This window comes from Portunus trituberculatus, chromosome 25, assembly GCF_017591435.1.
Source record: "Portunus trituberculatus isolate SZX2019 chromosome 25, ASM1759143v1, whole genome shotgun sequence".
In the NCBI taxonomy this organism is placed as follows: Eukaryota; Metazoa; Arthropoda; class Malacostraca; order Decapoda; family Portunidae; genus Portunus; species Portunus trituberculatus.
This window is the reverse complement of record NC_059279.1, coordinates 16761603-16776940: the sequence shown is the minus strand read 5'-3', so window position 1 is coordinate 16776940 and position 15338 is coordinate 16761603. Positions and strand designations below refer to the sequence as shown.

General features: G+C 41.2%; 1 protein-coding gene and 1 long non-coding RNA gene across 10 annotated transcripts in view; one reads left to right on the top strand and one right to left on the bottom strand.

Moving 5' to 3' along the window:
* The window catches only part of LOC123508622 (alpha-catulin-like), a 157365-nt gene that overhangs the window by 131166 nt on the left and 10861 nt on the right, over window positions 1-15338 (top strand). For 6 of the 8 annotated variants that reach the window (XM_045262438.1, XM_045262437.1, XM_045262442.1 and 3 more), the window contains 9 exons: window positions 1677-1817; window positions 4886-4996; window positions 6413-6550; window positions 7264-7423; window positions 7613-7740; window positions 9623-9766; window positions 10649-10870; window positions 11367-11573; window positions 14005-15333. In XM_045262438.1, the coding sequence (XP_045118373.1) occupies window positions 1677-1817; window positions 4886-4996; window positions 6413-6550; window positions 7264-7423; window positions 7613-7740; window positions 9623-9766; window positions 10649-10870; window positions 11367-11573; window positions 14005-14814 (2061 nt within the window). In that variant the 3' untranslated portion in view covers window positions 14815-15333. Of the gene's footprint in view, window positions 1-1676; window positions 1818-4885; window positions 4997-6412; window positions 6551-7263; window positions 7424-7612; window positions 7741-9622; window positions 9767-10648; window positions 10871-11366; window positions 11574-14004; window positions 15334-15338 lie in introns of those variants that run through there. The other 2 variants (XM_045262444.1, XM_045262439.1) reach the window with 2 other exon arrangements.
* LOC123508624 overlaps window positions 5946-15338 on the bottom strand; it is a 31419-nt gene continuing 22026 nt past the window's right edge. Inside the window, exons 5-7 of one of the 2 annotated variants that reach the window (XR_006675976.1) lie at window positions 11323-11460; window positions 10631-10820; window positions 5946-6523 (exon numbers count right to left, since the gene is read on the bottom strand). This is a non-coding gene — a long non-coding RNA (uncharacterized LOC123508624). Of the gene's footprint in view, window positions 6524-9846; window positions 10380-10630; window positions 10821-11322; window positions 11461-15338 lie in introns of those variants that run through there. The other variant, XR_006675977.1, reaches the window with a different exon arrangement.

Below are 15338 nucleotides of genomic sequence, written 5' to 3'. Positions count from 1 at the left end.
CCAGCTAGTACCATTTGCTAAGCTGCTTTCATCATGGACGGCCGCCGCTCTGACTGTGATTCCAGGCGTTTTGAGTCCCATCGCCGCTGCATCGGTAACAAGAGACTTCGCTCGACTTGTGCGTTTATCACGGTTTGATTTTGCGTCCCAGCATTGTGAGTAAGACAGATACCAGACATTTTTTGTGATTTTCTTGAAGGGACCGCGGCAGCATTCTGTCAGAGGGAGTGGCTGTGGTGAGCGTTGCTGTGCTGTTGGTGAGCAGCGTTGCCAAGGTTAGGTTAGGTTAGGTTCTTGGGAAGGGGATTGGTGATGATAGGAAGGAAGGATTTAAGTAAATATTGTCTTGATTGTGTGTACCAGTGATATTAATAAGCTGTCAACATTATTGCAGTTTCAACCAATACACCACACGTAACTATACACATTCTTACGGTCTAGATCTCACGTCTACGAGCATTTCTAACCCCATTAGGTTAGGTTAAATCTTCGCTTTCCCAGGAGGTCCTCAAGCTTGTTAGACATAGGGAAAAAGAAATACAAGATAAGGTATATTGGTTGAAACTGCAAATTTACCATGCTGTTTTAAAAGGTTAGTATTATTACACATTACTATAAAATGCCTCTTAAAACTGTCATTTCTCGCATTCTCTCATTCATTACAAGCCTGAGAGAAAATTGTGTCACTCATCAAAATACACCGATTCCATTTCCAGTGTCTCTCTCTCTCTCTCTCTCTCTCTCTCTCTCTCTCTCTCTCTCTCTCTCTCTCTCTCTCTCTCTCTCTCTCGGCAAACTGGGACTAGGATGTAAGCAGCATTAGAGAGAATTGTCCCGGTGTCTACTTTTATCTCACTGTGTTTAAACTTACCCAACTTCAGATAACTTTTGGATGTCCTTGCTGGCTGAGTGTCCCCTGCCTCTCTCACCAGTGTTAGAGAGAGAGAGAGAGAGAGAGATTCATTAAGCAATTTGTATCAACAATGTCATATGATTACACAAACTATACCTTCTCTCATAAATTTGACTGTACATTTATTCAAACCACATCACATTAACAAATAAATCTTTTCCCTTTACTCTCATTCAATCAATCAAGAGAGAGAGAGAGAGGAAAGCAGAAATAAAAGGAAAAACAAAGGGAAATAGAATTGCTGAATTTTCCTGAATCACACAATTTCCTGCAACCTTATAATGAATGAACAGTTCAGTGATAGGAGTGGACACAACTACAAGAGAATCCCAATTAAGGCACAGTCATTCATTACTTCCTGAATCAGTTACCTAACACTATTTTTTTTGACATGGTTAGGCAGTGTGGTGACAAATGAGTGAGTGATTCCTGTAGGCTGCGGACACAACATACAAAAGAATCACAATTAAAGCACAATCACTCATTAATTCCTGAATGAGTTAACACAATTTCCTCAACTTTAGGATTTAGACACAACACACAAGAGAATCAGTCACAGAACACTCATAACTTCCTAAATAACTTCTACAATTTCTTGCAAGGTTCCTAAGTGCTGTTTGGTAAGTGTGTTGGTTCTTGCAGACTTTGGACACAACACACAAGAGAATCACAATCACAGAACACTCTTAACTTCCTAAATAACTTCTTCAATTTCCTGCAAGGTTCCCAAGGGCAGTTTGGTGACGAATGTTGGTTCTTTCAGGCTGTGGACACGATATGTGAGAGGATGCAGGACTTCACAGACTCTGCTTACACTTCCCATGAGCACCGTGAGAACATCCTGCTGCTTCTGGATAGGATACGCCTGCAGGTGAACCAGCTGCTGCGGGTCGGCATGAACCTGGTGAGTGACACCTTGTGTGGTGCTCATACTAGTAATGGCGATGATAATGGTGCTGATATTTGTTGAGTCCTTTTGCAGAGTACTGTTGCTGAAAAGTTTGCTTTGATTTGAACTCTTAAAATGTTATATATAAAACTACAGTGAACTCAGACTTTTACCTATAGAACTACAGTGAACTCGTAAACTTTTATCTTTAGAACTATAGTGAACTTTGAATAGACTTAATAAGAAAAAAAACATGACCCACAATTGAACTTCAGTAAAAGCAAAGTAAGAGTAATTTCACAATAAAACTTCATAAGGAAAAAAAAGAGACAGACCACAGTTGAATTTACACAAAAGTTAAGTAAGAGTAATTTCACAGAACTCCAATAAACTATGATAAAACTGAAGGTAACAAAACAGACCACAAACCCACACAATGTTAAGAGTATGTAGCAATACAGTGAGCTATGATAAACCTTACTAAGACACCTCAAAGACAGACCAACAATGAACTTATACACTGAGAGTACATCTGTAGGACACCAATTAACTACATCAAAACTTATGACAACAAAAATACAAAGACCAAGAAACTATAGTCCATCTGCTCTAAACTGGCTCTTGGGTTTCAGTTTGAATGGTGTCACGGAGGAATGTAAGGTTGTCAGATATTGAGGAAAACCGTAAGCTGTCCTTGTGATAAGTGCATTAATCAATAGAAAACAAATAGTATTCACAAAATCAATTCTATCATCAATAAGCTACAATATGTTTTGAATTCAGGAGTCACTTTAGAGTAGACAGACTATAGAAACTGTGCTCTGTAGATTTTATTCCTTCAGTGAGAGGAGGAGGAGGAGATGGTGGTGGTGGTGGTGGTGGTGGTGGTGGTCTCAGCCTTACATCTTTAAGGGCAATCTCAGTCTGGCATTTAGGTAGAACAACAAATTATATGAGCTAGTATTAAGTGAACAATAAACTTAATCTAGATGTGTCCATGATATTATAAGTACAGTGGGTTTTATGGACAGGAATAGGACAGACAGGCAGTATAGTTAGAAAAATAATCCTCATGAAAATATCCGTCTAATAAAATGTGAAAAAAAAAATAAATAAAAAATGGTAAAGGAACATGTCACAATTCCAATATAAGGTTTTCCTCTTCATAAAAACTTTTTGAAACTCAGAATTTTGTCTTCTTTTTGGATGCTGCAGTTATGACAAGTTTAAATTAATCTTTTTTTTCACCTGACTTCTGGTTGCTTGAGTTTTTGATGACCAAAAAGTCTAAAATGAAAGAAACACTTCAAAGATTATTATTATTTTTGTGTTACATTTGGAGTCCCAGTGAAGTTGAAGGCTGGACAGAGAGAGAGAGAGAGAGAGAGAGAGAGAGAGAGAGAGAGAGAGAGAGACAGACAGACAGACAGACAGAGAGAGGGAGAGACACAGACAGACAGACACAGATAGATAGACAAACAGACAGAGACAAAGACAGAGGGAGGGAGGGAGAGACAAACAAATAGAGACAGAGACGGACAGAGACATTGAGAGAGAGAGAGAGAGAGAGAGAGAGAGTGGTGGGTGTGTGAGAGGGAACAGTTCACTAGAGAATGAAGGAATCAGGACATGAGAAAGGAGGGACTTTTAACTATGAACGATGATAAACTTTAATAAAAACCTGTAATGAAAGTTGTAGACAGTGAAACTAATGCAGAAACTTTGTTAATTGAACAGACTTAACTGAACAAAGTGAGAGCATTATTAATAAACTGTGATAATGGTGGGAGGCAATGAAAGCAATAAATGAAGACTTAATGCACCATAATCAATATTAAAAAAAGATAAATATTCCACATGAAATTAACCCCTTCAGTACCATGACACATTTCCATATTCATTATGGTTACTATTTGATGATTTTAAACAGCTTCAGAAACTTATGTGGGGATTAAAATAGTGAAGACTGTGGCAATTAATCGTCTGAACTCCATAGACCCTTCCTAATGTCAATAAAATAGTCTAGTTGTACACAAAACTCAGGTAAAAATGCAGTACTGAAAGAGGTTAAAGATGATTGTTTATTGAAATGATGAGCAAATCAATCATAAACATTATAATACAGACTTTAATTTAAACTTTGACAGCAGCACAATAATAAACGTTGATAAAAACTTCAGTGGGACAGCAAGCAAGGAAACTTATCAAGCAACTAGTGACTTAATCAGAACAGGGATAATAAAACACTTTGATACACACAAGTTGAAACCAGAACAGCTCATTGTAATGCAAACTTTAGACAAAATAACCTGATCCACTGAAGCACAAAAAGTAATGCATTGTAATATAAGAAGTATATTGTAACAAAACCCACTGAACAATGAAAACAGATCAGAAAACATCATAAATTTAATACAGTAACATGGTTTAGTGCGGTGACCAGAAGTAATTTTTTATATGTATATTTTTGTAAGAGGAGAAATCTGGCCAAGGGCAACAAAGATAACTAAATGGAAAGGCTCACTTAGATGCCAGTCCCCGAGCAAGTACTAGAGAGTTGGCCAAAAGTCTTGAAACTTCCATCTTAAATCAGTTCAGGTCATAGGAAGACATAGATTGGGAGTTCCAGAGTATACCAGAGAAAGAGATGAATAATTGAGAGTACTGGTTAACACTTGGTATTAAAGAGTTGGACAGAATAGTGGCCGGTGAAGGATTGAGAGTACTGGTTAACACTTGCATTAGAGAGCTGGACAGAATAGTGGTGAAGGATTGAGAGTACTGGTTAACACTTGCATTAGAGAGCTGGACAGAATAGTGGTGAAGGATTGAGAGTACTGGTTAACACTTGTATTACAGAGGTAGACAGAATAGGGATGAAGGATTGAGAGTACTAGTTAACACTTATTTAGAGAGGTGGACAGAATAGGGGTGAAGGATTGAGAATAGGTACTTACATTAGAGTTGGACAAAATAGTGGTGAAGAATTGAGGGTACTAATTAACACGTATTTTAGAGAGTTGGACAGAATAGTGGTGAGAAAAAGGTCTTGTGCCGTGACCCGACCTTTCTTTCTTGAGCAGGAGCAGAAGGAGCCGCCCTCGCCCGGGGATGAGCTGGAGACGGCCATCAATGCAGTGCTGACGGCGACCAGAGAGATGAAACACCAACTCCAAACCACAGCGCTTGTACAGGTGACACCCTAATGCTCTCTCTCTCTCTCTCTCTCTCTCTCTCTCTCTCTCTCTCTCTCTCTCTATTATGATCTGTTCTCATTTTATTTATTTCATGTTCTCTCTTCTTCCTTTTTGCTTCCTTATTGAATATCTTCCTCTCTCTTTTTGTTTTTTCTTATCTTCTAGTTCATATTTTACTGTCCTTTTCCTCCTGCTCTCATTTCCTTTCATTCTCCATCCTGTACTTTCTTTCCCTTCATTATCTTTTTTTCCTCATTTCTCATTCTTTTCAGTTCTTTCTTTCCATTCTTTTTTTTTAGGTTTTTTCCTCATTCCTCTTATCTTTTTTCATTTCTTCTGACCATACTTTTTCTCTTTGTTTATATATTTTTTCTGTATTCATTTCTTTACTTTATTTTCTTCCCTCGATCACTTTCCATCCTTAATTTGCCTCTTTATCCATGTTTCTCTCTGTCTTGGTCTGTCGGTATCATCTTTGCTCCCACCAGTACTGCTTCCCAAGAGAGTGCCTATCCAAACACACGCCCTTTGCTTATTCAAGGCCTCTCTTCCACTAGTACCTCACACACATGTTCTCCTTCACCCTTATCATTTCACCTCTCAAAGCACCCTCCTCTGCTACTTTTACTTTTTTACTACTTTTTCCTATAATTTTATGTTTATCTTATTTTTCTTCTGAGTTTTACTTCCTCACTTGTTCTTCCATTATTGCTGTCTCTCATTTACATTTGGCTGCTTCTCCTCCTCCTGTATGTCTTACCTGCATTTTTTTTTTATACCATCCTTTCTTCTCCCAAGTTTCCTCTATCTCTTCTTCTGAAGCTTTATTCCTCCCTATCAAGTCACTTCATTGTAATAGAGCAGTGGTTCCCAAACTTTTCCTGAGTGAGTACCACTTGAAGGTCCCATACAATCCTCTCACACCACCTGGTTCCAGGAAACTCAATTCCAGCAAATATTAATTTATTCAAAAGTAGAACACAAATGAACAAACAACACAACTCAATGTGAAGAATGGATCTGTTTCTTCACCACCAGCTGATCGATTATCTTGTGTAAGGCAATAATCCTTTTCCTGAAAAATTAATTAATTTAAATATGATCCCGAAAGTGCTCATGTACCACCTGGAAGGCCTTCGTGTCCCATTAGTGGTACGCATACCACAGGTTGGGAACCACTGTAATAGAGTAACCTTTCAGTAAATACTGGTTCTTGTATTATTCAGTACTGGAAAATTGCAATGTGTAATGTGTCTGTCTATTTTCTATACTGCTATTAGAATAAGGACCTACTTTATGTGAGGCCTTTGAACCTCAAAGGATTACTGGCATAATCTTCAATTCTAACCTAAAGTCTGTGTGACCATTCTCACAGCTTTCTTAAAATTATCACACTGGCATTCCTTTCCCCAGGCCGAGGAGTTAGTACGAGGTGCATGTGAGGAGAGCGAGCTGATCAGTGCCCTCAAGAACGCAGGCCTTGCCACTGACCAGGAGCGGCTGGACGAGTATGCTGACCGCTTCCTGGAACACATAGAACACATACAGGAGGTGAGGAGCACACTGGCCTTCATCACTCACTACCCAGACACTATGAGTACATGACTTGCTTTGTCAGTACCCAAACACTACACACCTTTCTTTGTCGGTACCCAGACACTACCTGCCTTTCCTAAATCAGACATTACATGCCTTTCTTTCATCAGTCAGTATTCAGACTTTATACACCAGTAACCTTCTGGCATGACTGCTTGTCCTTAACAGCTGGGAAATGGGTAACTGAGAAACAAAGGCAAGGTGAAGGTACACACACACACACACACACACACACACACACACACACACACACACACACACACACACACACACACACACACACCGCATAGTGTAGTGGTTAGCACGTTCGACTCACAATCGAGAGGGCCCGGGTTCGAGTCCCAGGAAGCGGTGAGGCAAATGGGCAAGCCTCTTAATGTGTAGCCCCTGTTCCCCTAGCAGAAAATAGGTACGGGATGTAACTCGAGGGCTTGTGGCCTCGCTTTCCCGGTGTGTGGAGTGTGTTGTGGTCTCAGTCCTACCCGAAGATCGGTCTATGAGCTCTGAGCTCGCTCCATAATGGGAAAAAGTGGCTGGGTGACCAGGAGGCGACTGTGGTGAATTACACACACACACACACACACACACACACAGAGAGAGAGCACATGCAAAGTATTGATGTAGTGAACTGTTAAGCTTTGTTTTCTAGGTAATCCTTCCTTCCCCAGGTGTGTAAGTTACTGCGCCACATTGCCACCACAGACTCTCTTCAAGTCGCCGCCAAGTATGGGGAAATCAACCTGAGAATCTACGGGCCCCAGGTGGTGACGGCGGCTCAGACACTCTGCCTCTACCCAACCTCCAAGATTGCCAAGGAGAATGTGGAAGGTGAGGCAGAGAAGTGTGGTGGCCAGCATGGTGATAAACACAGGGAAAGTCAGTCAGTCAGTTACAAAAATACTGTAATGTTTGTGTAATGAGAACCATATAAATAATGATGACACTTAAGAGAAATTCACTAAAGCATAATCATAAAGAATTGAATGATCCTTTTTAACGAAGTGTGTTGCCTTGCAGTGTTTGCCGACATGTGGCTCAACCTGGTGGGGGACGTGAAGAGCCTCACCAAGGACATCAGCGACCAGATCTCCGCTGAGAACAAACCACCAGAGAAGCAAGTCTATGTGTCTCTCCCTCGACCCGGGGTAGGAGCTCCTCTCTTCCTCTGTCTGTTCATGCATCAGTCTATCTCTGTTCATGCATCTATCTTGTCTCTTGTCTGTCTCTCTATCTGTCTGTTGGATGCTTTAATTTTTCAAGCAACTGTGCTCCAATTTTATTACCTCTGTCAGTCTATCTGTGTATGGTGAGTTTTGCCCAGGGTATTGTGTATTTTTGTCAGCCAATATGACTTCCTTTATATCAGTCTTCCATGATCTTCATTTCCTGTATTTGAATAGTGTTTTTTTAGCTCATGGTTTCTATAGTCTTTCCAGATTTGCCAGAAGTTATAGTTTGTGGATCCAAGTTATCATTGGATGTCATAGATTTTCATACAGTAATTTTACCTCTCAAGAAGATAACACTGTCAGTGGACAGTTCCTTCCCCACTCGCTGATGTGTGTGTTCCTCCCTTCCTCTGAAATGTGCTACAAACTGATTGTGTATTCCTGCAAATAGCATTTCTTCTTCAACATTTAAGGATAAGCAGAGACCATAAAAGTAATCCAATAGTGTCCCACAAATAAAAGAGGATTTTGTCTCTGTCAGTTGATGGGATTTCCAAGTCAATTTGCAATTAAATTTTAAAAACACAATGTGCATTAACCAACTGAGAGAACTTCACCAGCGACAGTGTTGTCATGTCTATCCTGGAGTGATGAAATAACCACAAGAGAATCAGAGGCATCTAGTGCTGACATGAACAATGTTTTCCTAGTAGTAGTTCATCAGTGATGTATATTATATGAATAATTGTTGACCTATGCATGCAATTAGTACTAAATTATATGCAAGTAGTATATTCAGGTTGGCATACATTAGTTTTATGTAGTACTTACATTATACAAGGTTCTTGAGTTTCATGATGCCGTGTACAGCATGTCCTCTTCCTCTAATTTTAAATGTAGTGTATCAGACATGAAATAATGAAACCAAAAAACTACTTCAACCTTTAGCCTATAAATTCCTGTGAAAGGCCCACATGGTATAAAACAAAATAAATAAATGAATAAAAAATTGTGAACGGACACACAACTAGAGTAACATGAAACTTGGCCACTGTCTGTTGTAATGCTGGCCTTTAATATGCCTGAACTGACTGCATCTTTACTACAGGTAGCTTATTCTGTTATTACTGCATGGTTTGAGTCTCTCTCTCTCTCTCTCTCTCTCTCTCTCTCTCTCTCTCTCTCTCTCTCTCTCTCTCTCTCTCTCTCTCTCTCTCTCTCTCTCTCAGTAGGTGAGAGTGATTGGTGTGTGTGTGTACCTTATGACAGGTAACACTGAGGACTGATTAATGCAGTTAGTTATAAATCCCTTTGTTAAACAGGAGTGATTTTCTATTCAATTCTGTACAAATTTCTCATTGTTAATGCAGTTAACCTTCTGTGTGCCTTTGATCTTTTGTTTCATGGTAATACTTTTTGTATACTTAACTCGAGGGAAAATTCAATAATAAGTATAGAGTAAGCCAACTTCACAGGTTAGTCACAAAGAGTTGTAGTAGAAGAGAGTAGTAGATGCTTTCACTGTATTCTCAACCCTCTAAGGAATCTGCTAACATTCAGACTAATCCTGTTGTGCTGTTCTCGAGCTGTTCCAGTAAAGCTTAGCCTTGCTGTGCCTTCACTGTGTAACTAACATCTCGAACCTTAAAGCGTTCTGCCTCAGGCTAAAAGTTCTTTACTAAGGAGGGAGAGGAGGGCAGAGAAGAGCGAGACACGGGCAATAATTTGTCTGGCAGTGGTGGCAATCTGCTGCTGTCTTTCATCAAGTTGCCCCCTGTGCTGCCTCCTCCCTGCCCTCCATCCCACCATAACACTGCCCGCTGCCCTGGAGTCCCACTAACTCTCTCATTAACAACAGGTCCAGCAGGTTGAATCTGCTTATCTGACTTCCCCCCAGAAACACGGCACCACCAGCAAGCCCCCCAAGCCCACCAAGCTTGACCAAGAAGAGCAAGCCAAGTTAGCCAAGTCTGGGCTAGACATGAAGCTCATATCCTCAGAGGTAGGACTGGATGAGTACATGTTGGTAATTTTAATACAGTAGTATCCTGTATTCTGAAACATTGCTGCTTTCTCGCCAAGAATGTTTTAAAGGCCACAGGGATGATCAGCCAGGTTCTCTCTTGTGTCTAATGTAAAAATCTTGTTAATCTCTCTTGTGTCTAATGTAAAAATCTTGTTAATATGTTACTGGAACTGTAATAATACCGTAACAAAACCATGTAAACTCAGCTTTTTGGGGGAAATAGTGGAGGTGCAGTATATAAATGGTTTAAGATACAAGTCAATGTCAACACAACCCAATTCTGATCCATCTAGGTTACCTGTTGTGCAGTCAACTAGGCTAGCTAACAATGTAACCTTGTGTAGTTAGTTGTATTTACACCAGTGCAGTATACCCATCACACACAATGAGCTAGACTTAAGTGATTCTGTCTCCATACCTATATTCATCCTGTTCTTCAATGTTATCCGAGTTTTCAGGCTTATCCTTCCCTGGCTAGTAAGGAAATGCCAGCAAGTGAATGTGTTAGGATGATTGTGTTGCTGGTCTCACTGTTCATCATGGAAGTGGATGTCAGTCTGGTGTATGGATCAGTAGATGACACACATACCTGGCCAAGACTAGAGCTATTCAGGATTTGTTGTTGTGTTTTCAATTACATCATCATATTTATATCAAGAAAGACAACATTGGGTGATTGGAATAATTTGGAAATTTTGTTTCCAAATGTTGATAACAAAAACAGATTCAATCCAATCCTAACTGTTCAAGGTGGCTAGTGATTAGGGCAAGAGTACCAGATAATAGTGATTGGGTTATAACAAAGCCTTGACACAGAGAATCTCTTAATTTGTTGCTCACCTGTGAGACATCTTGCAGGTGGACCAGGAGACGGAGAAGTGGGAGGAGCGGATCACCCAGGATGAGGACAATGACATAGTGAAGCGTGCCAAAAACATGTCCTCCATGGCCTTCTCCATGTACCAGTTCACGAGGGGGGAGGGGGCACTCAAGACCACTCAGGACCTCTTCACGCAGGGCGAGTACTTTGCTGAGGAGGCAAACAGGTTATACAAGGTGGTCAGGCAATTCTCCTATCAGGTGAGACAAATATTAAATTGATCAACATAATTAATCTATTATTTCTGCATGAAAAACAGTAATTTATTGTTGCCATCAGGTGAACTATGCAGGAGATTTGGAAGTTGATCCATAGTGATATTAGCAGGTTTTCAGTTCTTCAGCTGTAGTTTAACAATGCATGGAAATGCAATGGTATAGAATATTAAATAGAAAGTGACGTCCTTTCATGTCTAGCAGTATTTGCATTAACTTGTGTTACCCCTGTATCAGAAGACAATAATTCACTCACTCTGTCAGGACCAATGATTACTAAAACCTCATTACAAATCAGGAAACTTTAAATTAATAACAAGAACAGAGATACTCTGGCTACAGGAGAATAAAAATGAAAGACACAACATCTAACAGTGAATGAGAAAACAACTTAGTTATGTCCATAGAAACCAGTGGCGACAGACTTCCTTACCCACCATTAGTGTGTCCTGCAGTACTCCAGCACAGTGTGTCTCCACAGGTGCCAGCAGGACCCCACAAGAAGGAGCTCATGGAACACCTGGACCAGATCCCAACCTATGTCCAGCAGCTGCAGTTCACCGTCAAGAACCCCACTGTGGGCAAGGCAGCAACCTTTACCAAGGTGGACAATGTCATCCAGGAGACCAAAAACCTCATGAATGTTATATCAAAGGTGGTGACAACCTGCTTTGTCTGCGCCACCAAGGTGAGTCCTGCCTGCCCTGCAGCCTTTGCTTCGCAGCCTAACTGTTCTCTCTCTCAGGGGTTCGCTCCCTGGAGGCGCTATCCTGTACCTTCTCTCGCCGTAGCCTAACGCTGGGAGGGACGCGTTTCTCCTATCTAGGGTTTGTCCCGCAAGCCATTTTAAATTTTTCTGCATTTCTCTCTCCTGCTAACACTTCTTCCAACAGCCATTCTGATGAGTGGACTCAGTAAAGGTAACATTCTGCCCTCCACCTTCGGTCTGTGCATGATCACATTTTTCTGACATGCAGAAAATGAGATGCACAGTTTTATTTTATCACTCTTCCTGCTACTTTCTCAAATTGCGTGAGGGCTCAAGTTATATTACTTGCATGACTTGATTATATTGCACAGCTACCAATATGCACCTTTTTTTTTTATTTTAAAAACTTAGTTTTTATCTTATTTATGGATTCTTATTTATGGATACCTAAAGATTATATCTTGATTTTGAAATAGAGTAAGTGACAAGTGCATGCAGTGTCCATCTATCACTATGGTGAGGCAGAATACAGCTTTTCAATAGCTAGATGTGGCTAATTGGTGTTGTATTATCAGAAATTACACATTTTCTATTTTATGTAATTATACGAGTAATGAAAACTTTTCACAATGCTAATCAAGATCTTTGAATCGTGTCCTAAATCTAAACAGCCACGATAGACTTTAATGCAAAGAACTTGCCTGCTGGTGAGCTCGTTTCTTTGCCTTCAAGTACCTCACGGTAATGCATCCCACAACTCTTGGTGTGGACAGTTCTGCCATCCATTCCGTGACACACACGTGGATGACCACCACAGGCACCACCACTGCAGTTGTCTGAGTACTGGCACAGACCAAAGCCTCACTAACTCAAGGGAGACATCCATTACAACACACAAAGCATTTCATACACACACAAACATGAGCATGCACATCCACCTTTTTTACATGTTATTTTGTTCTGCACTACAAGCTGATACACCATTTTAGTTTTCCTTAAGCTGTTCTCCATTACATGTCACCATTTCACACTAATGAGCGTATTGTTTGCTTACAACAGTGAGAGTGAAGGCGTTACAGGTGCGCCTCAAGTATTGCTGCTTACGCACATCAAGTTACAAATGGGACTCCATGAGTGAATGAAAGATAATTCAAGGTGTGAAATTAAGAAGTACACGCATATCATATCATTCACAAAACTTTTACTTTTAGGCCTAAATCAACATTAAACAAAAATAAGCAAGCTAAATGTAGGAGGCAAGTGGTTCTGAACTGTCATGGTGGACAAGCAATACAAGCAGTGCTTTGTGCCCCTCAGGCAAGACACAGTGGCCTGATAAGTACTGTGATACATTATGATTGGTAATCAGTGACAAAGAATTCATGTGGACCTATTTTGACTTATGGTTACTGCCAGTTTCACTATCCAAGGTTATTACATTTTATCATGTTTTGCAACTACACTGAACTGTCATACATGAAGAGTATAAAATCAGCATAGAATGCTGCTCACCTACAGCTCATGTTTACATGTCATCAGGAGACAACGCCACAGGGTCAGTCAGTGACACCAACCATAGCTAGGTGACCACAGTGGAACATCCTAATCTTGTTCCATCCATTCAAAAATGTATCTTTGCTCACACCAGCCAGAGTATGAGCAACATTATACTAACAATGTTGTCACCAAGTCACTCATGCCCACCACTGAGAACAAGATGCATCAGTCCTCATTGGAACCATCATGTAGGGCCAGAGGTTGACTCCATCACAGTAGTCACACTGCCTGAGTCTTGACATTTTTGGTTTGTCAGCATGAACATGGAAACAGTCACATGTCACCCTCACACCACAGCTTTGTCATGTGTGTGCGCGTATAAGTGTGTGTTATATGATGATTTTTCTCTCTACAACAACCTACCTAGTTTTCCAGCATTTTTCTGTCACTAGTTACAGCTTATTGTGGTCACCTGGACATTGATTGTAATGATTTCGACAAAATCTTCCACCTGGTATCAGTTTACACCTTTCTGCTCATAAACTCAATATTTGTAACAATTTATCTTGCACTAATGTATATTGAACATGCCCTAAGCTAGTGACCAGAATATGCCTTGAAATAGTCTCACAACCCATTTGGTCTAGATTTTTATAAGGAACCATTAGCACCAACAGATTATCCCCGGAGAGCAACCTAACACCCTTTTTTTATATATAAATATATATATCTAGTCTTTTCAGAGCCCACCTGAGACTGCCTGGCCACTGTCTTACCACCTCCACCACTATCACTACCTCCACCACCATCACTACCACTAACCATCACCACCACCTCACAAAAGCCTCTCTCAATTGTTATGCATTTCTAATTTGGTTTCTGTTTGGTTGTCACGTTTGGTTGCGCCCCCAAGTATGAGCTGCGCCTCCCCGAACGCCTGGAACTCCCCACACTGGATGACGTCCGCGCCTCTGGGCAGGGCAACACGATCGGACAGGTACCTTCCACGCCCCAGAGTGTGTTTCCACCTACTGCCACCATTACCACCACCACCACCACCACCACTTTCTCGTCACTGAAGCAGCATCCTACACCCACTTCACCACTACAGCCACTTCACCCACAGCCACCATTTCCACATCCACTTGCAATGTCGTCCAACACCTCCACCACAGCCATGCCAACACCCCTCCAAGTGCCTCTGTTACAGTCGCTACAGTCACCACTGCTGCCTCCCCTCACACAGCTTCCATTCTCAAACACATCCTCCCCCTCACAGTCCCAGTCCTTTCACCATCCCCTCCTCTCCCGACTTGCCTCACAGCTCCAGTCACCAATCTCCCCCTCACAGTCGCCCTACTCACTAGTGTCACCTTATTCTTCCCTCCCCAAGTCACTCTATCCAAACACTCCCAACTCACTGAAGTATTACACCCTACCTTCATCTCCAACAAACTCCACTTCCTCACTCCAATACCTGAATCTCCACCACTCAGCACTCCAGCCCTCCCTCCCATCAGCCTCCTACGCAGAGCAAAGTGACCCAGTCCTCCAGTACTGGGCCCATCAGACTCAGTCCTTCCCTCTCACTCAGCTGAAGGCCACCACTGGCTACCTAGGGCAACAAAACACTCCCTTCAACAGACAGTCAGACAGGCTTCCCAGTCTTCTCAACTATCCACCCCTCAATCTGTCCAATGTCCAGAACCACAACATTATGTGAGTGTATCCACTTGTTGGTATTAGTTCACTGTGGACAGTTATGACACTTTAATACACAGTGTGTCTAGTGTTACAAACCTGGTAAACAGGCAGCCTTACAGGACAAGCATTTTATGATCTCCAATTAATCAGTCTGCAAATGGACAAACTGCCTACAAAACACACCATCTTAGAGTGTCTTCTCACATCAGTGCTGGCTTACTTCAGGTCTCCCACAGTATGATGTATTACCTCACTTCACAATGAAACACTATCAATGGTGCCACACACTATTTACTGCTTTCTTTGTGCAACAGACCTCTTCCAGTGCAAGTAAAAAGACATTATTAATAATAATGACAAAATGCTCTAAATCAGTGAAATTCATTAAGAGACCTCAATGATAAATAAACTTTTATCTATCAGTCTACCAAGGCCAATCTAGGGATACAGCCAATACACACACACACACACACACACACACACACACACACACACACACACACACACACACACACACACACACACACACACACACACACAGCA